The sequence below is a fragment of the Phaenicophaeus curvirostris genome, chromosome 2 (assembly GCF_032191515.1).
Source record: "Phaenicophaeus curvirostris isolate KB17595 chromosome 2, BPBGC_Pcur_1.0, whole genome shotgun sequence".
Classification (NCBI taxonomy): Eukaryota; Metazoa; Chordata; class Aves; order Cuculiformes; family Cuculidae; genus Phaenicophaeus; species Phaenicophaeus curvirostris.
In genome coordinates this window covers 36,607,979-36,633,900 of record NC_091393.1, presented here as the reverse complement: position 1 = coordinate 36,633,900, position 25,922 = coordinate 36,607,979, and the positions used below count along the sequence as shown (strand labels likewise).

Genomic DNA, 25,922 nt, shown 5'->3' with positions numbered 1-25,922 from the left:
GGGGAAGGGAAGATTGATGATGGGCGGGGAGCCTGAGCTATGGATGTCAGGAAAGGACCAAGAATGTGACACGGATCCAAAGAAGCCAGGACTTTGTTTTGGCGACTTCTTAAAAGCAAAATTTCATCTGTACCTGGGAATGACTTGAGACAAAAGCAACACATTAAACTTAAACAGACTGAAGTGAGCTCAGCACACAATATGGGTTTTTAGCGTAACCATGCAATGGTCACCATTTAAACAGATCTTCTTTATATTACCTTGTCTTATTTTCCATAAGCATCCAGTTCACTGCATACAGTATTCAGGGTTTCACTACTGAGAACAACTGGGTAATCTGATGCTAGTCTACTGCTATTGTTTCTGTTACCACTGATATCATAATTATTTCTATTTCCAGCACGCTTTCTTCTATAATAAGCATGCTAAAGTTACAGCTCCTTGTGTTTTGTTTTATACCAAAGAACCCCTTGCAAGTGAAGGACTCAACAAGTTATATGAAGAAAGTTTTGTTTCTAGCAACCATCATTTTGCAATAAAATAAGAGCTAATACTCCCAGTGTCCAAAGTTACCAATTAAATTCGAGGTATTCGAGGTAAGGATATCTAAATGTTATTGTTTCTACATTATAGGCACAAGAACTTAAACACATATAATGTAGTTTTTTCAATAGTAATGATGAGGTTTAGAACAGACTCTGAGATAAACATGGCTCCATTAAGTTACTATTGAAGCTCCATTTGATTTAAGGAATGTATGAATTTTACTCCTTAAAACTTAAGTCTCTTTACTCTGAAATATCATGTAAATATTAAATGTAAATATCCTGTAAATATCCTTTCCATGTTTTTTGCTTTCAGACAGTCCTGAAAATCTCATGCCCTTGTGGAATCCAAATTCCTACAAAACCTCAGAAGTCAGAGGGTAGTAGAGGAGCCTGTTTTGCCACAGGTTTATGCAATGGTAAGAAAACTTCAGTCAGAGGAAGATTTTGGTTTGGCTGTCGTGATATCAGACTGCGGTTGTGCAGAATCAAACAAACAACAGTTTCAGATTGAGGAAGATGAAAGACAAAAGCTCAAGTTCATGTGAGATCTCATCATGCTAAGGAGAGGGCAAAATTTGTAAAATGACATTACAGAGTGTTGGTAAGCATTCTGCTGGAGGGTAGTGCTGAGTTCAAGGTGACAGGGTAATTTTGGCTTCAGTGGCTCCAGTTTGCTTGCTTTTTCTGAGAGCTGGACATACAGAATGTGTAGGAACTTCCACACTTGCACTGCCTGCTATCTCTTATATGGTGCAGCACATGAGCTTCACGTGGTTTAAAAACTATAGATAACCTACATTAGAGGCTGGAAGTAGCAGCACATTTTGTTTGTTTGGTACATACAACAGAACTGTTATCAATTTGTTAATTCTTTTGTGATCCATACTGCCTTCCTGATGACACCAGTAGACGGAAAAGAGAAAATCAGCTGTGAATTCTGCCACCAAGTCCCAACAACAGGGATCTGGTAGTTTCTGCATAATGAATACAAGATGAGAGCCATAACAAAGTGATTAGCCTAGTAAGAAGCATCCCACTTTCTTCTCATTCTTGCCTCAGAACTTTTCTGTGGATGGTGGGTTGGCCCTGGCCAGCAGCTAAACACCTACCAGCTGCTCACTTACTCCTGCCAAAGTGGGATGGGGGAGAGAATGGAAAAGGTGAAAGTAGGAAAAATGCATGGGTTAATAGAAAGACAGTTTCATAAGTCAAGGAAAGAAAAAAAAAAAAAGAAAGGAAAATAAACAAAGGATGGAAAGGCATTCGCCACCTCCCACAAGCAGGCAGATGCCCAGCCAATCTGCAAGCAATGGCAACTTTGCAAAAATTCCCCCCCTCCAGTTTTATCGCTGAGCATGATGTTATACAGCGTGCAGTATCTCTTAGGGCAGCTCGTGTCAGCCTGCTTGCTGTGGCAGCAGAGTGAGAAACAGAGGAGGCCTTGATGCTGTCTGAGCACTGTGCAGCAATAGCTTAAACACTGGTGTGTTATCAACACTGTTTTGGTCACAAATCTAACACACAACACCATGTGGGCTGCTATGAAGAAAATTTATACTATCCCAACCAGACACAATATACTGTAAGAAGCTACAGGGAACCGAGGGAACTTTAAAGAAACATTAATATGGCAGTTGAAAGTACTTCAGCTTAGGTGCATTAATGTAATACTTTCGATGGCCTCAATTTTGCTGAATGTCTATGTGCAAAATTGGAGTAAGGATAATAGTAAGATAATGATAAGGTAAGAGGCCTTACTCAGCAGCGAGGGCATTCACATTCTGTAGTAAGAGCAGCTCGTGATCGTCTATGGACGCATCATCTTGGTACTTCTCTTGCACCAACTCTTGTTTCTAAATCTTCTGTGAGGCCAAAGTCACAGTCACCTTCGTCCTGATACTTCATCCTGACAGAAGTACTGTAGGGGTTCGACAATAAAATGTTTGAGGTCTGGTGGCAAGGGTTTAAAAATATTTCTGCTTCAACAGTAAGTCTGTATATGGCATTGACCATAGGTATTCATCCCAGGATATTCTTTTCTTGAGTTGCAGTGGCAAGATCATAGCATGAAATATAAAAAGATTTTGGTCAGTTCTTTTTGCACGCTGACTGAAATTTGCCTGACTGCAAATTCTTTATTGGTCAATGGACATAGCTAGTAAAGCTAACTGATAGGCTTAGTAATACTTTAATCCAGAAGTTTTCTTAAAGTTGGGAAAATATTCTGCCTTGCACCACAGACAGAAAACCTGGTTTCAAAAGAAATAAAGTCATGCAGGACACAGGAACTCCTGGTTCCTGCTCTCATTAGACTGTCTGGCTTTCCTTTAAAATTCAGAATTGCTCAACCTCTTCAGCATAGTGAGCCAGGAGCCGATGCTGTCATTTCCTATTTGGCTGTAAATACAGTTCTGGGATCTAGATAATTTAGGATTTTGCCACCGAGGCACAGATGGAGTTAGGAAATAATAAAATTAGAGTGGAAATAGGAAAACCAGAATTTCAGTAACATATCAAGACTCTCAGCATACAAGTTCTTTTTAGGTTTTCCTAAATCTGATTCCACCATAGTTTCACAAAGCTCAAAATTATTCACAGTCAGGGAGGATTCAGCTCTTGGATTGCTCATTTCTTTTGTCAGTGTATTTTCTCAGCTTCTAACAGTGTTATACTGAATTCCTGCACTGGATGTTTCCTCTGGACCATGGTACGTAATTACCACAAATGACACAGTATTAACTAAGTATGTCTTTTGGATGAATTTATTTTGTATCGCTTACCACTCCTCCCCTCCCCGATCCTTTATTTTCCCAGCTAACAAATCCAAATGTATTTAGCCTCTCCTCATAGGATCATAAGAATGGCTGTAGTAGATGAGACCAGAGGCCCATCTAGCACACAATGAAAGAGGATACAAAAGGGCAAGCAGACAGCAATAATCCTTTCTGTATGACTTCCCAGCTACCAGTAATCTGAGTCTTGCAGATTTATTAAGACAGAGGCAGTATTTAGTTTAATAGCTGTTAATGTATTTGTATCCGATAATTTTACCATTTCATATTTCTGAGTTTTGGTTATCCAAGCCTCAACATCACTGTAATCCTACTATATCGAGTGTGAGATGGGGTAACTAGAACAGAAAGCAATATGAAAGTAGTGCACCACAGTTATATACAGTACTATATTAGCATGTTTAATGCGTTGTTTTCTTAACCTTTTCCTAAAAAGGTTTACCTTTCTTGTCCTATTAATTACTTCTGGGCACTGAACTTCTGCTGACAGAACTACTCACAGTGACTTCAAAACATTTTCCTGACTGATGCTAGCTTTTAAAATTCAGCATCTTGTATGTTTTTACACACGCGTGCATTATGCTGCGCTTCGGAACACTGCTTTTCAACCACCACTCACACACTGTCCTACCAGCCTCCCGCACTACGTTTCAATCAGCTTAGGATCTGAATTATTAGATATTTTCTTCAAATGTCGTCATATCATTGCTTATGAAGTGTGAAGCTCAGCTTCAAGTATGACTCCTTGTGGGATAACCCTTCTGTTACAAAGACTCATGGTTTACTTCTGTCTTAGAATAATAGTCAGAAAAATAAGGCTGGGAAGAAAACCAAGAAATCTAATTTCTAGCTGCTCTCCTCATCATGCTACCTTACTTGCAAAATTTCTGACAGAGGTTTATCTAACCTTTTCTTAAAAATATCTAATGATTTTAATATTAGTCTAATGATTACTCAGTATTTCCAGATACTGTCATTATATAACTCTATCGCTCAAACGTTTTCCTATATGCAAACTTCACTTATTAGAACAGAAGTGTGTTATTGTCCTATGCCTCCTATCCAAAGATGATTTATTAAAGCCCTTTGGACATTTGCTGAGGAAAACACTTGTAATAGGACATCACAATCTATTTGGCTATGAGCAACACTAAAGTAACGTATGAAGTTCTATGTATATATAATTTATTTATGTTGTATAGACTTGTCATTAAATACTGTTCTATAGCCATAGTTTTCTTTAGGATGGATTCTGCCAGCATGGTACAAAACTTGTTATATCCTATGGAAAAAAGTTGAAAACGTAACAGTATAACTTGTTATGGTTCAGATCATCTATTTAGCACAGTCCTGTTTCTTCTGTGGGAATGGATTTAACTTCGGAAGGCTATCAGACAGTGCACTTTGGCTGTATTCGCCCTCATATGCTTCAATGATAATTAAAGAAATGTCTTTCCTTTTACATTACATGCTAGTGTCGTTCCCAATTCATGGGAAAAGTTCAGTAGCTTCTACAGGAAGTTTGAATTAGTTTAGGTTCCAAAAACTTTAATGACTAGCAAGGAAATACAGCAGGTGGAATATGGTGGTGCTGGAATGACGATGCCAGCAATGTGGGTAGACTAAAATCATGTATATCAACAAAGCCAAGGAAACTCAGTTACACTGCCTGTGCGGCTCCAAAGTATGAAATTTTGGGCTGCTATATTCAGAAATAGAATTATGCTTTCTCCATAATTATGGGCAACTTCTGAGTTTTTTAGAATTCAAAGCTTTCTCTAAATCTCTGCTTTGTAGGTATTGGCTGGCCCTTTAAACCAGCTGTCATGCTGATTCTCAAACATGAACACAGTGGCATTAGTATCCTCTGGGGTTTTTGGTTGGTTTTTTTTTTCTGACAAACTGAAGCAAGCCCACTATATGACATGCTGCTACCTAAATGAAATAAGCTCATGCATCTTGCTTCATGATTCATAGGGAATAAGTGGATATGCTGAGAAAGCTATACATATGGTTACAGTAGTTTATCAGTGATAAGGCTGAGTCGTAGTTGTGCAATGATGAACTGTGGCACACTGAGCAATGTGGAATTATTTCACTTTTACTTTCCTGTCTCCCACTGTTTTTTATGTGCCAAATGCTGAATACCCTTGTTTTTGTCAGGTAGCTCTTCAATCTTGCTAGTCTGTAAAGAGAAGGTAGGGAACAGCTTCTATGATTTCTTGAAGGTTCTCTTTTTCGCAGGAAAAAACATGATGAAAAAGCAGTACAGCTTATTTTGACATCAGGTTCTGGATTATACCCAAGAAAAGCAGCACAAGGTTTCTACTTCAGTATTATTTTGATTATTGTTACTATAAAAATGAATCAAAAAACCCCAGAGCTAGCCAAATAATTGTATCATGAGTGCAGAAGTCAGGACTCCCATCTTCTGTTTCTAGCACGTTCTCTAGATTTACTGCAAAATCTTGATAGAACACCTTAGTTATGTACTTTTAATTTCTAAACCTATAAAATGAGGCCAATACTTCTATTATAGGTGCTTAGAAGTTAATTAACATAAAAGATTCCAAAATTCAGTTTTACTGGGCATGTTAATGTATGAACTTACAGGCCGATGAAGACTTTCTAATCTACCCCTGTTAGAAATCCTCTGACATGCTGTCCCATTTCCATTCACACTCTCACACTAATACGTTTTAAAACCCCAAATATAGTTCTACATTTTTTTAATGGAACTATTAGTTTTTCTCTGCTTTGGTGGAGATGATAATACAGTTCATGTGAGACCTCTGTACATTCTGAATTTTCTTTGCTCTTATTCCTCAGACTTCTGAGATGCATCCTTTGACCCTTAAGTGAAGCAACATCAGCTTAAATGTGATTGACATAAGTAAACACTGTTTGTATATGTTTATTAATTCCCTACTCAGTATGGACTGGAAAAATGCTGTCTTGATCCCGAAGAACCCAAAATTTCCCAGTGGATTAACAAGTAAAAGCTTATAAAGAGAGTAAACTAAGAAGAGGTACAACTATTTCCAGATGTGGCCTAGAAAAAATTTAAAAAACCCCACCACCTATTTTTTGCTCTTACTAATACACAAAAACAAAACTGGAAGAGATTACCTACAATGGAAAACACAGCCAGAGAATGAAGTTAAGACAAGCTGGAATGAAAATAAAACTGTATTTTATGTGCAAGGCAATCTGCAAAGAAGAAAAATTGTCTCTGTGTGTCACTTTCTCCACATTGAAGTGTTAAAGACCAAATTCTTCCTTCTTACATTAGAAATTCATGTCTTATCTGCCTTGGAGAAGTCCTTAGGGAACTGGTGAGAGTATGAAATTCCTCAGCTTTCAGTCTTGCTTGAAACACCTTTCCTTTCCAACAGTCTGGGCATATTTAACTGCAGTGACTCGAGATTTGGAAGAAATGGCAATTCTAACCAGCACCTTCAGCTAAGGTGGCAGGCTGAAAAAAATCATGCTTGTAATCTGCAAGCCTGTCTTTTTTCTGTTTTCTTTGGTGGGGCTACTCAGACGTCTTTTTTGCATCAGCTCAATTAACAAATGGTAGGGCATTACATATTAAAAAAGTTACAGTCGTTTCTCTTTCAACCAGAAGTGGATAATACAATTAACAAGACACTTCTAAAGAACTTGAATGCTATTCAGTGTGTAATTACTAGTATCACGGCCATTTTACTAACATGGAAGAGCAATGGAAATGTCACAGTAGCATTCTGACTCTTTCTCTTGGCCCACTTACGGCTGTTCAAAGTTTGATCTCTGTTCTGTAAATGGCTGCCTGCTGCTGTTCCTCTAGGAAGCACCTGGAGAGGAGAGGCCAGGCAGCTGTTCTCCAGCAGGCCTGACAGCATGTGTCCACATAAATAATTTTCTCCATTTTTGTGAACTTGAAGTGGAATCCTGCCACGTGATTCAACCTCAAAAACAGACAAATGTGCCCATTTCCATCTTTTAAACATGAATCAATACAACTCTTGTATCAAATGAGAAAGTAGGACATAGGACACACTGGCCTCTAAACTGGCCTACACTTGGAGCTGCTTAGCTGCTTCTATGCTTTTAATGGCAACGTTAAGGATTCAGAAACTAGAAGCAAGGCCGTGCCATGAGAAGAGGAACCGGGGCACAGATAACATTCTGTGTTTCCCACAACCAGCTTTGTACCAGTCCAGCTTCCAATGGGGGAAATCACAAGGGGAATGAGAAGAGCATGACTTGTTTCGTCCTGCAAAATAAAGGCTCTGTGGGGATGAGATTGCTGTCTATAAATACTTCTGGCAGGGGATATACACAGGAGAGTGGCAAAGGCTACTTCAGGACAGGATCTGCACAGGAAGAAAAAAAGACATGGACTGGTCACAGGGAAATGTAGGTTTGAAATTTTAAAAAGGCTTCTAGCTGTTAGAGAGGTTTCTCCCGGTCAGCCTCCTAGTTGCAGCAGCAAGAGCCAAAACGTTCGCTGGCAAAACATGATCAGTTTACAGAAGAAAGGATAAAATGGCTGTTTGCAACACTAGGGAGCTGGGGACAGCTTAGGGCAGAGGGGAATTAAGCTGCCAGCCCAGCCAGGCCTCCGTAGTAGGGGGTACACTTGGCCCTCTCTCACTGCCACTGTGAATTATAGTAAAAGACAGTCTTGTCGTTACGTGGTGGAGTTGAAAGTCCAGAAAACAAAAGAGTTAGTGATGAAAATGGGTAGGAACAGCTTTTCTGGCCAAAGAGGGCAACAGAAACTACTGGTAGTGAGATAGTCCTTATCCCTAGTGACTTTAAGACTGGATGAATACATGGGGGTAGCATAACCTTCTACCGCTACATACTTGGCTTTTTGTGTTCCTTTCTTCTCAGTGTCAGCTTTGATTACTAGGTGACCAACGAACTAAACGCTTTGCAAGAATTAAGTGGTTAGCTCTAATTTTAGCAAATGTCTTCAACACTGTCACTGGAAGATCAGTGGTCCTCTCTCTCCTGTGTTTAGGAATTTGCCAGCTCACGATCAGGCCTTGTTCAGAAGGATCCATATTTGCAACTGCAGAGAAATCACTTAGCAGTCCTATGGAAAATATTACTTTGGGAAAGGAGCGAGGAAGTTTTCTGAGAATTTTGGTTATTAACTACCTGGCACAAGGGAAATTCTGAATCATCCACTGCCTTCTGGAAGAAATAATCACTTCAAAATGGTTACATCGCTTCTGCCATTACTTCAGAAACAAACTTCTGGTTAGGACCTCATGACTTAGCTATGCACGGGTAATCATACACAGAACCTTACCTTATGGTGCAGGGGACCCCTCCCTTTGCTTTGTCAGCAGCGACACTTTCTCATCAGCTTCTCTACCTGTCCCATTCAGTGTGTGGAAAAACGTTCCATTTAGGTCACTTAATGCTGGCAGGGCAGGTGATAAACCGAGATGGTTTCTGTACATGGGCAGCCTGTTTTTTTTTACTCTTTCCTTCTCTAATTTCATTCTATTTAACTCACTCACAGCTGGCTGTTATAAGCTGAGGTTGAGAACACAAGGCAGGGATTACTACCTGCTTGCGTGACAGGATATAACCTTGATATTTGCTTAGCTCTGCTCCGTGCTTCCATACTGCAAAGACCCTTGCAGAGGGTGATGTTTTTCACAAAGATATCCCGGAATGAGAGAAACCAAGACATAATTTTAAAAGGCCTAACTGTTGCTGTGATCTCAAAATACTTAGCATGAAATCCAAACCTGAATGTAGCATTGCGTTTGTCTAAAAATCTCTGGTTGAATCGGAAAGCCTCAGCAACAAGCCCGAGTTAGTGTTTGAACGCAAATGCTGCCAAGCGCCCCTGCAATCCTTGGAATGAAAAATGAGTTTATGTAGCACGGCTCTGGATAAATCTCGACGCTTCCTTGACAATCCCCGCTTCCAACACTGACCGTGGCCACGCGAAGGTGACACTGCGCGGGGAACCTCCAGCTTGTCCTTTCTCCTAAGCGATGAGAGGGAATGGCCTCAAGCTCCACCAGGGGAGGATAGATCGGATATTAGGAAAAATTCCTTCACCGAAAGGGTTATCAGGCACTGGCAGAGGCTGCCCAGGGGGGTGTTGAGTCCCCATCCCTGGAGGTGTCTGAAAGGCAGACAGATGAGGTGCTCAGGGATGTGGTTTAGTGGTGGGTAGGTGCACTTGGACTCGACCTCAAAGGTCTTGTCCAACCTAGGAATCCTATGATCCCTCCAGTTTCTACCTGTCCTCCCCCCTCCCGCCCCGCCACAACAGGGCTCGGCCGAGCTCTGCGGGTCGGCTCGAAGCCGGACGCGCCCCCACGAAGCTCTGATTGGCGAAGCCGGCCAATCAGAGCGCAGCTCCCGGCAGGGGCGGGGCCAAGGCAGCCAATCAGAGCGCAGCTCCCCGTAGGGGCGGGGCCAAGGCAGCCAATCAGAGCGCAGCTCCCCGTAGGGGCGGGGCCAAGCCGTGAGTGGCAGCTGGGGAGATAAACAAGTCGCCGCACGGTTCGGCAGTCCCTGGCGCGCTGCGAGGCGCGGCGGTAGCGGCCAGGCCCGCACGCCCCCCACCCACCCAGCGAGAGGCGCGAGGCCCGGCGGCGCTCGCCGCTTCCCGCCCCTGCCCCGCAATGTGAAGAGTCAGCAAGTTCCCAGCGGCTGCCGAAGCGCTCCGCGTCTCCGGGGAGCCGAGTGCGCAAGCGCCGCGTGGCCGCCGGGGCGCGGGGCATGCCGGGAGTCGTAGTTCCTGCCGCCGCCTCCTCCCGCCCGCAGCGCGCGGGCCGGCGCTCGGCCGCACTACGACTCCCGGCGTCCCCCGCGCCGCGCCGCGAGGAGCCCAGTTGAAGCGGGTGGCGGCGGAGCGCACCCCCTCCCCCTCCCCCCCGCCCCCCCCCCCCTCCGCCACCAAAAAGCCCCAAACCAAAACAAAAACAAACGAGCCCGTCGCCCCCTCCGCCCCGCCGAGCCCCGGAGATGGCGGCGCCGGGAGGGGGCTCCGCCGGCCGCGGGTGCTGATCCGGCCGCCGCGTCCCCTCGCCCGTCCCTCCCCGCCCATGGGCGAGACATGGACTACGAGTTCAAGTCGAAGCTGGCGGCCGAGCGCGAGCGGGTGGAGGACCTGTTCGAGTACGAGGGCTGCAAAGTGGGCAGAGGCACCTACGGGCACGTCTACAAGGCCCGCCGCAAGGACGGGTAAGGGCCGCGCCGCCGCCCCGCGCTCCCTCCCCTCCCCTGCCCCGCAAAGTTTCTGCCGGCGCGGTGCTGGGGGGGCCCGAGCATCCCCGGAGCCCCCGAGCCCGGCGGGGGGGGGCGCTGCTGCTGCCGCCTCCCCGCTGCTGCCCCTCACGCCGTCCCTCTGTGTCCCCCCGGCACCCCCTTGCTGCCCTCCCCCCTGCAGCCTCGCTGCGTCCCTCCCGCTGCCGCCCCCCTGCACCCCCTTGCTGCCCTCCCCGCGCTGTCCCGCTGCGCCCCCCGTGCTGCCCCCCCTCGCTGCCATCCCCCTGCACAAAGGGGTTTGTGCGGGAGAGGCGGGAGGGTGCGGGACGTCCCCCTTGCGCCCCCCCTTGCGGCCCCCCCCCCGTTCCCAGCGCGGGGGCCGCTGTGCCGCGGGGAGCGGGTTTTCCCACCGGGCTTTCACGTCATCGCTTTCATCTTTTGTGTGGCTGTGACATCCCGCCCCGAGAACTTGCAGGGGATTGGAAGGAGGAGGGGGTGGGGTGGGTGAGGAATAAACCGAGCGAGTTGGACGTGAACCCGGTCCGCCTCGGGTTCCCCCCGTGGGGCCGAAGGCGAGGGCCGCCCCGGGTGCCCTGGGCTGGGGAGGCTCCGTCCCCCGCTTCCACCTCTGCCCCCCAACACCTGTCTGGCTTCCAGAGATCCTTTATCCCTTGAGCCCCGGAGGACAGACAGCTGGCACCGTGGGGTGGGTGTCCCGTGGGTGGCACTGTCCCTGTCCCGTGGTTAAGGGAGCGCTAGGGATGCGTGGCTGGTGGGAAGGGGTCGGAGAAGAGCATCCTCGGGGCCTGGGGGAGGCTCTCCTGGCAGTGCGGGTTCCAAACGCAGCCTTTTTCTTTTAGAAGAGCCACAAACTGCTTTTTTTGGCGTGTGGCTAGCGTTTCTGGAAGGGTTCTAAGCATACTGTAAAGTTTGATGAAACGGGCTCGCGATTTGGAGGCGATACCTACCTAACAGAAAGCCAGAGACTAACAGCATTGTGTTACAGGCAGCTGAAACTTTGGAAAAGACTGAACATTTAAAAAATGGCCATTTTTTCCGTAAACTTCTGGAATTGGTTAATGGAATGTTGCTGCTTTAGATTAATGGAGACGTCCAGAGGTTTTTCTGTAAGGAGTAAATTGTCTTGAAAATTTAAACTCTGAGTTAAGAGGACGTGGTTTCAAAGTGATTAATAACTGAAAGATGGCACAGTAATTCAGGTGGAGGATTAAATGCTGGGAAGTGAGCTCCAGTTCTGATTAGCTTCTCTGCAACCTTAATACTAGAACATGGCAAACTTGAAAGGGAGATGTTAAAGCCTTTCTGAGTATTACAGCTGCCACTGAGCTCTTCTAACATTTGTAGGTTTAGTAGTTGTGGGTTTTTTTAAGTTTTAATTTATTTATATATTTATTATATATATGAGAGAAAGCGGTAGTAAAGACACCCAAATGCTGGTTAAACTCTTTTTTTGCTGTTCTTTGATATAGTAATCCTAAAATTACTCCTTGTAAGAACAGCATAAAAGAGGCAGAGCTTAGGGTTTACCATTTTATGAAAAAGAGATTTGTCTGTTTCTAATCTATCTGTTTTGTTTCCGACACAGGCAGTGGCAAGCCATTGCAAGTATTAGTCACGCTGCTAAGTGCCATAAAGGACATATCTTATAAATCTTTACAATAATAATAATATTATAAAGGCAAACGGGTAGTAAAGTGAAAGTAAACATGATTGAAAGATAGCTAATGTGACAGAGCCGTGAATAATCAAAGGGAGACCTTGACCTGCAAGAAAAGGAACTGGTAGAAGGAAGTGCAGAATTTCAGTAGGCAGTGAGATAGATTGAATGCAATGTAATAAGGCACAGATACAATTGTACTATATATAGTCAGAGGTCTCAGTTCCTGTGGTGTAACTTGAGTACCTTGGTTGAAAGTAAGATGTGAACAAGTTAAAAAAAAAAACCTAGAAAACAACTTAAATTGTTAAGATAAGTTCATTTCCTTACGAAAGTATTTAGCTAAGTATCTGTAGTGTGGCGGATATTTAGCATTAGTCCTTAATTTTAAGGGGTCCTTAATGTCAGAGAGAAACTTTTTTCAGTGCTGGCAACAGAAATCTGGCAGCGATGCAAATTTATAGTGTGCTGATCACTGGGGGATTTTGAGTTTCATGTAGAGGAATTCTTCTTTGGCTGATCATAGAGACTGTTTCAGTATTTCAAATTTACAAGGCATCTCTGTATAAAGGAAAAAGATTCTGGCTACTTCCTTCTTATAGTCATTTTACAGTCTCGTGAGGCTGAGGGCAATAAGAACCTTGTAGGCTCTCAGAGGAATTTCTGCAGAGCTATCGCTTCATATTTAAAAAATTTGGCATATAAACTTTATGAAATAGTAAAATGTGTTTAGACAGAACTTGGCAAGCTCTTCGATAAAATCCTTGTAAAAAAAGTGATTGCATTGCTTAGATCTCTGTGAATGGCTCGGGCATAAAAGCAGTTTTTTGACAAAGAAAGAGCTCAGTTTGGCTTTTTCAGTCTAGAGTGGGATATCTTCAGGGCACGTTTCTAGTGAGCTGATTGATTTCTATGGAAGTTAAAAGTTGGTTGGTTTCTTTTTTTTTTTAATAGGCAGTCAGGTTTGAACAATGTTGGTGTGACATTTGCACGTGCTACGTCAGCATGTTCTTAAAGGTGTTGAGCACCTGTAGCTTCCATTTCCTTCAGTTGTGTTGGTGAGCTCTGATGAGGGCCAGGGGTATTACCTCTGTCATGTGTTTAGCTGAACTAGGCACCTGGATTAAAAAGATTTGTGTTAATGTCTTTGTAGTCCAAAAGGGCTAGAAGATGGGCATCTTAATATAAACTGTCTAATGGCTTATTTTAGTGTACAGAGAAACTGGACCAGTGGCTTTTAGGGGGGAAGTCGTGATACAGGCCACGTGATTGCAATACGGTCTCTGATGTTATGTTTTAGCTCTTTATATAGCTGGAAAATCTGGGTTTTTTGTGTATGTATGTTTACTACCTCAAAGTCGTGTCAACTTTTGCTAATGTTTTTTTGGATGTTCATTCACATTTGTCCAGTAAAACAAAGAATGCAATTTTTCCTGTCACAGTTAGGAAAGCATGATTTCATTTCATGCTTTACCTCTCCTTGTTACGTTCCTTGTGCTTCATTGATTACAGTTTAATCCACGATGTTGTGCTTAGGCTTTTCACTTCATGTGTCTCCTTACCACATGGGAGGCTATTTTGAGAATGAAGCAGGCGTTGGAAACTGCTTGTTGTGGATGCCTGAATTATTTCTTTGGGAAAGATCGGTCCAGGCCACTACGAAGTATTCCTTCTCCTTCACCAGGCTGTCAGCTCACCTGCAGGAGGATGTTTGGCAGAGTCAGCAAGCTGGAGAGATACCGCTGTGGGTTAGTCGGGTGCGTGCAAGGAATAATGGGATGCGCAAGTCAAGTAGAAAATAGGCCACTCTGTTCTCTGTTCTGTAGCCGTGACAGCAGATGCAACACTTGTAAAAGCTGGAATCTTCATGGGAATAAAACCTTTGTAGTTATTGCTCCTTCTGCTTACCTTTAAGCAAACAATTGAGCTGGCTCCTTTCTCTCATGCTAGGGCTGTTATTTTTCTTTGACTCACTACCTTGTTCTAGGCTGTAGAGGTTATTAAAATAAAATCACAAACATTTTTTTTCTTTCTGAGTAACTATGTAGATAATATTTTTAATCTGTATGTTTTGAAACACCTTTTATAAAATAGGTATGTGCTTTTTAATCTTGTTGACGGAGGGAACAATGAATGTATGTAGCCATCACAGCAGAAGGGTCTGTAGTTTCGCTGCCTGCTCAATAGCAGCAGTGCCTCTGCAGACCCTCCTGCCTGTTATCCCTTGGCAAGTGTAAGAGGTTTGGCATTGCCTTGTGCTGTACAATGTATCAGCTGAGCGAAAGGTGTAGGTTTATATGTTAATATTGTTCTATACTTTTTTAAATAAAGTCAATAATTGTAACTTATGAGATTACTTTGTTGTTAATGTATCTGATTTATTGGAAGAAGAGAATTGGTATACAACAGGCTTCACCTTAGTTGCCCAGTATGGAATTCCCTTTTGGAAACTGGGCAACAGTGATAAAAGTCCAAAAGTATCATTGTAAAGTACAGGCCCAGGAGGAGGGGAGGCGGCAAGTGAAATCTCTGCCTTCTCCCCCATTTTTGGGTACTGTAAACTTGTAATTAAAGAGAGGTCTGTTTTCCTCCATGGATTGATACCAGTGTGCAGAAGCATTAATGTCAAGTTCTTAATGCAGATCTGAAGTGCTTACAGCATTTAAGTCCCTGTAAGAATTGACTGAAGGTTAAAGCATGGGAAGAGAAAGGAAGGGGAAGCACATAGCCAAGTCAAGCGTGTAATGTAACCTGGGAATGCTGGCTGTGGTCCTGCCCACGTAACATTTTGTTTGTTTTAGGCTTTTTTTTTATCTGATGAATCTTATTTCTTTGAAGCAGAAGAGAGAAAATATTGATTAAGAGAGGAAAAACCAGTGTTCTTTGAGGCATGGCTCTATTGGAAAAACAGGCTTTCTCCTGGGGCGGTTTGCTGTGGTTGGGGTTTTTGCTGACATAGTTATGCTGTTCAGAGGTTGCATCTGGTCACGCTATTGTTACTACTGTGGTGGTAGAAAACTTCTAAGTGTAGAAGAGGCAGAGGTAATCTGCTTATTCTCTAAAGTCAGTGTTCTTATCACAATAATTTGTGTAATGTTCTCCTCATGTTGTTATTCTGCAGAGCTTAAATTCCTGAATCATAGAATTGCTAGGTTGGAAAAGACCTTTGAGATCATCAAGCCCACCCACACCTGTCCAGTACTAAATCATATCTCTGAGCGCTTCATCTACCTGTCTTTTTTAAATACCTCCAGGGATGGGGACTCAACCACCTCCCTGGGCAGCCTGTTCTGGTGCTTGATAACTCTTTCAGTGAAGAAATTTTCCTGATGTCTAATCTGTCCCCCCTGGCAGCGCAACTTGAGGTCATTCCATGTTGTCCTATTGCCTGTCACTTGGGAGAATAGACCAGCATCTACCTTGCTACAACTTTCTTTCAGATAGCTGTAAACAGTGACAAGGTCAGCTAGCTCCCTCAGCTGTTCCTCATAACATTTGTTCTCCAGCCCCTTCACCAGCTTTGTTGCTCTTCTCTGGACTCACTCCAGAGCCTCAACATCCTTCTTGTGGTGAGGGGCCCAGAACTGAACACAGGATTCAAGGAGCGGTCTCACCAGCACTGAGTACAGGGGCACAATCACTGCCCTGGTCCTGCTTGCCATAGTGTTTCTGATACAAGCCAAGTTGCCATTGGCCTTCTTGGCCACCTGGGCATGCTGCTGGCTCATGTTCAGTCACTGTCAACCAACACCCCCAGGTCCTTCTCTTCCTGGCACCTTTCAGCCACTCTTCCCCAAGCCTGTAGTGCTGCACAGGGTTTTTGTGTCCCAAGGGCAGGACTCTGCACTTGGCCTTGTTAAACCTCATCCTGTTGGTCTGAGCCCATCAATCCAGCCTGGTCAGATCCCTTTGCAGAGCCTCTCTACTTCAGGCAGATGGACACTTCCTTCCAGCTTAGCGTCATCTGCGAACTTAAGGGTGCACTCAATCCCCTTGTCCAGCTCATTGATAAATATAGTGAACAGAACGGGATCCAGCACTGAGCCTGTGGCAACACCACTTGTGACGGGCCTCCAGATGGATTTAACTCCACTCTTTGGGCCTGGCCATCAAGACAGTTTTTAACCCAGCAGAGGATGTGCTAATCCAGGCCAGCGTTAGCCAGTTTCTCAAACAGAATCTTGTGAGAAATAGTGTTGGAGGCTTTAAAGTCCAAATACACTATATCCAAAGCCTTTCCCTCATCCATTAAGTGGGTAACCGTGTCATAGAAGGAGATTGCATTAGTTTGGCAGGACCTGCCTATTGTAAACCCATGTTGACTGGTCTTGATTATCTGGTTGTATTGTGTGTGCTGTGTAGTAGCACTCAGGATGACCTGTTCCATGACTTTTCCTGGTGCTGACGTGCCTGAAATTGTATTACACGAGTGCGTCAGGAGATGAAACTTGGACTCAAGTTGACTAAATGCTACAAATGAACAATGTTGGTGGTAAAAATCACAGGGGAATCAGTATATATGTACAGCATCTACATTTACTGTCAAGAGAAAGGCAAGTAATTTTTGTGGCAAGGATTATACTCTCTTGAATGTGAAACTGGAGTGTTACGTACCAATGCAAGTATGTACTTGTCTTTCAGAGACTGTAAGAATTTATTTGCATCTCGTAATTTCCTCTATTTGACATTGTCTCGAATGTAAGTAATTCAAGTTTTCAGCTGTAGTTGCTGTTTACTAATATAATCCTGTGACAGGGTAGGTCACAGAAACGTTGACCCAAGCTAGAAAGCAATGTATTTGATCCTGAACAGTTAATCTCAGCCAATGGATAGATGTGTTTTACTCCTCACTTAAGTATATTTTTTTTCTTGATGGAGCTTATTCTCTTGAGGAAGGTAGAAGGGCTGTTTATGCCTTGCTGTAATCTCTCAATAGCCAAGTAAACCTAAATACTAGGTTTTCCTGTGAATCCTGGAAACGCTTGTTACCACTGTATGGTATCATATGTTTGAGAAGGAGAAGCAGAACTAAACCAAACCTGTCTAATTAGTTGCTTGCAATGCATTCTCATAAAAAGCCCCGGTCTAGGAAGAGATGGTTAGTATTTCCTAACTGTGCTGTACTGAGAGCTGCTAGTGCCACTATACTGCTTCCTGCCCAAGAGATGCAAGTAGTGATGAGTAATTCTTAGCTTCACACAGGCTCTTGCATGTGGTCTCTCCCTTGGGTATTTTGTTCTTTCTTCCGTTACTGTCCCTGAAACCAAGTGCAGAAATGAGCTGTACAGCCCGTAGCCTTTCAGACAGCAAGTAACATTCAGCTGTTGCTTCAGTTGCTACTGTGTCAAGCACAAAGATGTGGTGGTGGTAGGAGCATGAGGAAAAAATGAGTGCAGTTGAGGAGAAGCAGAAGAGGTTATGTGCATCTGAGAACCACATGAAGATTCTTTTGCTGAGCTTGCAGAGGGAGACTCATGCATAAGTTAGCCCAGAGTAAACTGTGGAGGAAAGCCTCTCAAGATTTAGTGGTGTAACAAGTAGCTAGAATTAGTGTAATGTTCTAAGCAAATGTCCCTAGAGACTTGCTAGAAATATGAAATTTTCCTGTATATTTTGAAAATACCTACTGAAAGGGCAAGTTTGCCTTTTGTGTGGCCTTAATCAAGCTTGTGATTTGCACAGATTCCTTCTGACCCAAGTCTTTCTCTTCTACTTTTAGCTGCTGAGTTCTATGTTGTGAAATAAGATTTGATTTGCATATGCTCACTGCTACTTAACGTAGGGTTCAGGAGATGATGCAGTCCACATGTTCGATTGGGAAAGGGATTGTTAGGGATATGGCTGGCAGCTCTTATATTCTGCTTCCAAAGATATGTCTTTTCTTGAGCTTCTTTGCTGGCGTTCAAAAACTGAATTGAGCTACAATTTTTTCTTTTTTATTATTCTCTTTTACTGAAACAAAGTATTGGAACTTAAAGAAGATTTATTTGCTTCAATAACAGTGTGTTTTCCTGAAGGATTGCTGAAACTGGTGCAGGACAACTGGTTATAGAATAAATTGGCCAACTCAGCATGTGACTTTAGGAAATGAAGAACAATTTCTACTTGTATAGCAGATACAAAAACCTTTAATGTTTTGGCTTGGCTGACCAGTGTCAGATATCTAAATAATTTAGGTTTGTAAAAACCCTCCCAGTTCTGGGGATTTGGTTTCCATGGATGTTAGATTTGGTTTCCATAAGTTGGATGACTGACAGACAAAAATGCTAGTTGTGATGGTATTAGAAATTTTTGTGCCTCTTGTGCACTTCAGCTATCTCAACAGATGGAGGAAGAAAAAAATGCACAGAAACCTTTAAAATCAAAATTAGTTGTTACTAACAAAATCATATGGTAGTTCTAGAATCAACTGATACTTAACTTCTGTGTCTGAATTTCTTGTTAATATGTTCTTAGTCTCTTCTGAGGGAGCACAGTTCTTTGGTTTAGCAATATTTCTTTTTCTTGAGCGTTTATGGAATATTAGTGTATTTGGTAAGACTGAAAGGAATGTTGTAGAGGTAGTGTTAACCAGCCTTTGCAAAATTGGTGTTTATAAGTGTGCGTTATTTTTGCTTTGGTGGGGGTTGTTGGCTTTGTGTGTGTTTGGTGGTTTTATTGGAAAGCAGAACTGGCATTTCTTGTGAGAAAGAATGAAGGAGCCGAGATTACTGGAATAGTGGATCTCTGAAGGGCATTATTCACGTTTGCTGCTTTCTTTTCTGAGATTAGCAGCTTTTCAAGTTTTTTAAAGTATTTTCAGATGACGTTCATAGAATCACCAGGTTGGAAAAGACCCATCGGATCATCGAGTCCAACCATTCCTATCAATCACTAAACCATGTCCCTCAGCACCTCATCCACCCGTCTCTTAAACACCTCCCGGGAAGGTGACTCAACCACCTCCCTGGGTGTTACTGCATAACTGCTTGTTTCTCCCTCAGTTGTCATCTGTTTTCTATGAAATTCATGATCTTGAAAAATTTGAGGATCATTCTTCTTGCAGATGAAACCACACTGAGGTCAGGCTTTCCAGTAGGCAGAACAACAGCTACAGCTTCGTGTGCGTGCTGGGAGTGTTGAATTGCCGGCTTAAAGATAAGGGCATAGGTAGGAAGCAGGGACAGTCTCAGACAGTATGGGTTTAAATATGCATTTTCACGAACTGGGCCTCACGTACTGTAAGGTTATTTTGTTGGTCGTTCCCTGCTGACATAAGTAGCAATACTATTGATTTATTTTTATAGTCAAGTGAAATGTGATAGGCAATTGACTTGGAGGCAGAAGCTAGATCTGCTGGAATGGAAACTATATCTGGAGGTTTAGTAGGGCACTTGCTGTTTTGCAGCTATGTATCTGGTTTTCTCATGCATTAATTGCAGAAAGGGTCAATCCTTGTTATACAGGTAGAAGGTTTTCTATATCTGCTCTCTTTCCCTGTCTTTGCTTGAGTACTTGGAAGCATTCACACAGGTGATGCTGGGACTCTATGAAACCCCTTGACTCCTCCACACGTTTGGCTTGTCATGAGCTTGGAGTGCCTGAAGAACACTGATACAAAGGCCACTCATGCATAAAACTCTAACATGAGACTAGTCGTTTGACTCCTAAGTAGAATCTTTTGAGAGGTGCTTCTTATCTTATGGCTCATGAGTTCTGCAAATTCAAAGGTGTTCACAGAAAATTCTCACCTTTATTAATCCTACCATGGATCACCACAGATTCGTGCTAAGATTTAGCACCTTGCTTGTTCAAAAATGCCGTGTTTGTCACTTTTGCCTGTTAGAGTTATACTGCTGACAGTGAGTTTCAGCCTGTGTCTTTGTGCTTGTTCTTGTATGGGTTGTTGCCATGTTGTCAAGGGCATTGTGACTTCCAAGTTAGCTGCATGTTAATAGCTTTTGATTAAAACCAGTCATTGTACAGGATGACTAGTTGATCCTTTGCCCAGTTGTGTCATACTCCAAATAAGAAACAGGGGCAGACAAATTACCGCTTTTAATTTGACCTTCAGCTCATAACAACCAAAAGACTGTTATAAGTTGGATGCAATTTTTTCTGCTTTTACCGTGAGTTCAGTGGTCAGAAAAAAAAATGACTATGTAAGACTTTATCCAAGCAATGCTCTTAAGCTACAGAGAAAGCATGAGAAAAGCCTATTTTCGCTACGGGATGTGCAGTTTTAAGGTTCAAAGGAGACAGAATGTGACTTGGATTTCTTGGGAACAGATATATGATTGCTGACTAAAGACCGTCTGCATTGTTGGGAAGTAGCAACACTCCCTTAGTGGCTGGGACAAAGATAGCTGTAGTTTCATGAAATCCTAATTGCCTGATGAAGTGAGGGGAAAAATGTAGATGCTCCATTAGCAATAATGATTTTTTTTTTTCTCTGTTTCAGGTTGAGTGTAATCGGACACATTGGTGACTAGGTACAATTTTGTGCTGGTCCTTATTACCTTCTCATGAGGGTGTTTTGTCTTACTCAGCAACTTTCCATCTATAATCAATGTGCTCTGTGCAACAGATATCGCTGACAAATTTGGGCTTTCTAGATGCTGGCGAGGAAGCAGTTGTTTAATATGCTAGAAAAGGAGAACTAAACTGGAGGTTTTGGGCCGTTGTCCTTCTGATCTTACGCTGAATCAATATTTTTTTTGTCCTACTACAGGTCAACTTAATCTGTTATAATGCTTTAGAAAAAAACCTCCTTTTGGTGTTTCAAAGTGAGGTTCTTGCCAACGAGACTGAAAAGAAATATAGACTTCCTGATAGTTGGTGTTTTAATAGCAGTTTTCCACCTATCTAAGTTGCAGTATTTAGCTAGATTTAGCACTACAGAGAGAGACGTGAGACACATGAAGCTGGGCTGTCTAGTTACAGTTTGGTTTCACACAGTTGCTCTAGAACCTATATATATAGAATTACTGAAAAGCAGACATTTAATGTGCTTAACATTTATAGTTAGTCACAAACCTTGTAAGCGATTTTATGAAACAAGAGGCAGATTCTCTTGGGACAGTCTAAAAGACACTGTGTCTGTTGTCTTGGTAAATAATTTACAGATAAATAAAAGCTCTTTATTTTAGAGGTATTTTTCTCCTAGCTGCTGCTGTTCCTTACTTTAAAGTAACAAATCCTTGCCTACAGTAGCCTTCCTGGAAGGGAGTTATTTTCTAAATCTGTTCATTATCTGAACCAAGCCTGTCTGTGAAGAAATAAGATCAGGTACATCTCCATCCCCTGATTTAATATAGACACCACTGGAAGAAATCATCTGTAGCAGCAGAATAATTCTACAGCTTTCAAGGTTTCATGTGAACACTTCATTTTTTACCTTTAAAACAGGCTATCAAGTCTGCTTATGCCAATTTGTTTTAAAATAGTCCTATCGTATTCACGGTCCTATTCACGGTCCTCAGTCACTCAAGATATTTCTGACCCAGACTAATTTTAGCAGTGGCAACAGCCCTGTGACTGTTTGAGGTCTCTGTGAATCATCAGTAGATTTGGAGTGAGGGTGCTAGTGTCTGAAGCTGTGCTTTCTTCCCTGTCAAATACAATGTATTATTATTATTATAGTGTAAAGGCTGTATTTTAATAAGATTAAGGTTAATAAGATTTCCAATGGTCTGTTATTACAGAGATCTTAAAAATCTGTTTGCGGTTATGACTGTGAAGTAGTCTGAAACTGGTTAACAATTAGAAGTTCTTTATGCTACAAAGATTTGCTTTTAATTTTCTGAATTAGGGACTACCTGGGAAAAAAAGGAAAAGGATATGGTTAAGTTATGTGTAGTGGTGCTGGATTAGTTCCAGTCTCCTCATGTTGATATTAAGAGACCTCTACTCCTCACTCTAAAGGATTTTCTTTTTATAACACAGTCTTATAGGTGCTCAAATTCACTGTTTTTGTGTTTTAATCAGCTCTCATCTCCTATATAAAGAACACATCACCTATGATAAGTGATGATTGGGATTTTTTTTATGGATATTTAGTATCTTTTGAGACACTCCATGGAAGCACATGATAAAAGGGTGATTTGTTCGGTTGCAAGTAGCTTAGCATCACTTCAAGAATGTGCCTTGTTCTTTAACATGCACATTTCTTCCTGAGTTCATGCACTGGTTTACAGAAAAATAAACAAATAGAAGAGTAGCCATATCAACATCAGGTTTTAGAGGTGCATCTTGAGATATTATATAGATAATAGAACAAAATCTGGATGTAGTTCAATTTCTAATAGGGTACTGTGGTAACTGAGTATTCATAATCTGATAACAGTGGTGCTTTTAATATGACCTCTTTCATGTGTCTAGAACATGTCAGGTTTTCTAGCAGGCTAAGCTCTGTGTAAGCTCTGCTGCATGTTTTTCATGACAAAATGAAAACCAGATATTTTTTAAAATAGGCTAATTGTTGTAATTAGTTGCTCTATATTTCAATGTCTCTGCCAATTTATAAACATCTATAGTAGATGTAATTTTAGAATACTAATGTCAACAAACAAAAAAGTTCTCCTTTTTTTGCATGTTTTTTTAAACCAGCTAAAAATAGTTTTAAAAATTCACAGATTATGAATCCTGAATTAGTATTCTTTTGGGCATGCATTTATGCAAACACTTCACATTGGCAGGTCTATAAAATTATTGGAAAATGGAGTAGGAAACGGTGCTTAGTGCTCAGGAATTCAGTATTGTTGCATTTTGAGAAGGATAGCATAAAAAATGTTTGAATGTCTAAAATCTTTCTGCTGTGTCCATGGACTCCAGAGGGCTTTGGGTACAGACTTAAGTCTTTGAGGTAGCAGAAGATGAAGAGAACTGCTGCCTCCTCATGTTATTGTATGTATAAGAGGTGGCTGGCAGTGTCTGGGCTAATGAGCTGTGTAGCATCCAGACTTCTTTTTGGAAATTTAGATTATGAGGACTTTGTGAGACAAAAGATTAAGTACAGTATGGAATGTATTGTTTCCATTCCAAAAGGTGTTTTCCTTGTGCGCACCTGGGTCAGCCTTGGAGATTCTTTTTTCACTTGAGGTCTTTTTGTTTTGCATTGTAAAGACTGGCCTGTTTGGAGTGCGTTTGTTGCCTTTGTCCCCTTCCCCCTAGTTTACTTTTAGATCTTGTTCCAGACAAGATACAAACTCGGCTTTTAAAGATTGTATAGTCAGTCTGTTGGTGAGGTTGGCTTCCCACCCTGCCATGAAGAAGTAGTCCAGGCCCAGGTTTGAGTAGATGAGGTGATGTACGTGTCTGCTTTTTCCTTATGGAAAGTACTTTCCTGTGCCCTACATGTGAGCATCTCTGGTGGGAACCTTCTTGGTGTTGCAAACCAGCTTCCGAGTGATGCAGCAGCAGGCAGGTCAGCCGCGCAATACATAGATGTTCCTGAAATGGTGAACTTCTGACTGTAGCAGAATAAGATGAAAGTCTACTGTTTTCATCTGTTCCTTTCATGCCCAGGACCAGCCAAATGTAACTCAGGTATCTGTTGTGTTGAACTTGTTTGCCACCAGGATGAAGGAACAACCTGTAGCTGCTGTGAAGTTTATTTAGCTGAGTGACAGGCAGCTGCCCTTGAAGGTGAAGGCAGACAAACTTTTTCAAGGACTGGTGTGGTCATAGATTTATTTTAAATTTCTGCTGACTAGCCATACTGTTTCACATTTTGAGTTTCTTATGTAGCTCTTGAACTAATATATACACATTGAAATTCTGCATGTAAACTGTTCTCTACAAATAAATTAAGATCAACCTGCACATTCCCAGCTCCTGTCATTTGTGTCTGGTTGCCATATCAGATGAAAAGGAGCTGGCTGAGCTACTGACTGGGTAAGGCTTGATATAATTTGAGGAAAATGATAAAAGAAAATTACTTTCCTTGTCTGTTGAAAAACGTGTGTCCTGGTGACACCATGTGTGGATTTTTTGAATCTTGTAGTTCTTTTGGGTTAGTGGCTATTTCTATATGCATAAACAAACCACTAAATCATGAACTCACAGCTCCTTGGAAAGGATTAGGTCACTATTTCAGGTTAATTCTATCCACTTTTACTGGTACCATCACCTTTGTAAAGGACAATGGCCAGGTGCCATGTATAGAATTCAATCAGTGAGCAGCTTGTATAAGGTAACCAGTGCTGAATGTGATCAATTTAGTGGCTTTGCTGCCATTTTCCAGACACCACAAAGGGTTTTTCAGGTAACTTCTAGGTGTGCTTCAGTATCATGGTTTTACCTTATCCTGGGGGGAGGGGAAGGTTTGTAATGCTTGTTGGTGATCTGCTGAGTGATTAACTCTGTGCTGTGTGGCAGCAATTAAACAACAGGATTAGGGTGTAACATGGTATCTGTATGAATGTGTGTTTGGGGCAGTGCTGTGTCTGAAGGATTCTGAACTGTACAGTGTTCCCACGCTTCGTCATACAAAGATTTAAGTTTTTAAATTCCGTTACTGTTGCTTATGAGGATGAATTGTTTTCTATTAGGATTCTCTAGCCAGGTTTTGGAATGTTTTTATGGTGCACTTCATTTGTTTAAGAAAACTTGCACGTATTATTTATTTTTATTAATGATAATGTGCACTTAAATTAAGAAAGTTATCATTAGCCAGTGCGGTAATATTAATATCTGTATTAACTGATGATTTAGTTGCAGTTGTAGCTTCAGTGTGATTGTAGTCTTTCAAGCCAGTTCCTTCATGTGGATAATTAATTCTGAAGTTGGGATGTACGTTAAATTACCTGTGAATTCAAGAGAGAACATCTTTACAAGTTTAATAATTTGGGTAATAAGAGATAAAACAGTAGTTTGAACTATGCACTATTTTCAAATCCTCTTATTTTTTCTTATTGTCTTGGGCAAGTTGTTTCTAGTTGTCCATTTGCTTGTTTGTGAAGTAGTTTCATTTCTCACATGGTGGGAGCACCCTGAAGTACAATTGCAATAGTTGAGACAGGTTAACTCCTTTGAAATATTTTAATTATTCTAAGTCTCCTGAGCTGCAGCCTTCTAAAGTGGACTTGGTGCTTTTTCTTCTTTTCAAAGCATTTGAGAAGGGAAACTGAAAGAGTTACCCAGAAGAAATTGTAATCACATTTTACTTTTCTGCATTGAATACTGCATAAGCCTGCTGAGTAAAATCTTCTGGGGAAGAGGACAGAATTTTCCTTTGCACTGTACAAATTACAATGTTAACATTAACCTTAAGGATTGAAGAATGGGATACTTATTGTTAAGGGAGAAAAATTTAATCTTAAAACCAAGTTAAGCCTTTCACTGGCACAGATTTTTATAGTGGGGGTGTTCTCAGTTATTGCTGGACCCTTGTATTTGGATGCTACCTAGGGAAATCTGAAATACGGAGTCAGGAATCTTTCACAATGGGAGTATCTTATCAGCAGTTTCACTTTTTACAAAAGTTAATCCATCTTAAAATAGCATTAATGGTAATGCTTCTGGCACTACAAAAAAATGTTCATTTTAATCTTTAATCTGTTCATCTTAATTATTAAACCCTAGTTTTGGTTAAGGGAACTCGAAGTGTGGAGAAGCCTGATGGTAGTGTGATGCATTACCCGTTTTATCAGGCAAATTCTTCTGCTTCAGTTTTGAAAAGCTGTAATAAAAATT

General features: G+C 42.0%; 1 protein-coding gene across 1 annotated transcript in view; it reads left to right on the top strand.

Moving 5' to 3' along the window:
• Nucleotides 1-10,247: 10,247 nt before the first annotated feature.
• CDK19 (cyclin dependent kinase 19) overlaps nt 10,248-25,922 on the top strand; it is a 125,191-nt gene continuing 109,516 nt past the window's right edge. Inside the window, exon 1 of the mRNA XM_069851714.1 lies at nt 10,248-10,546. Within this exon, the coding sequence (XP_069707815.1) occupies nt 10,419-10,546 (128 nt within the window). The 5' untranslated portion in view covers nt 10,248-10,418. The remainder of the gene's footprint in view (nt 10,547-25,922) is intronic.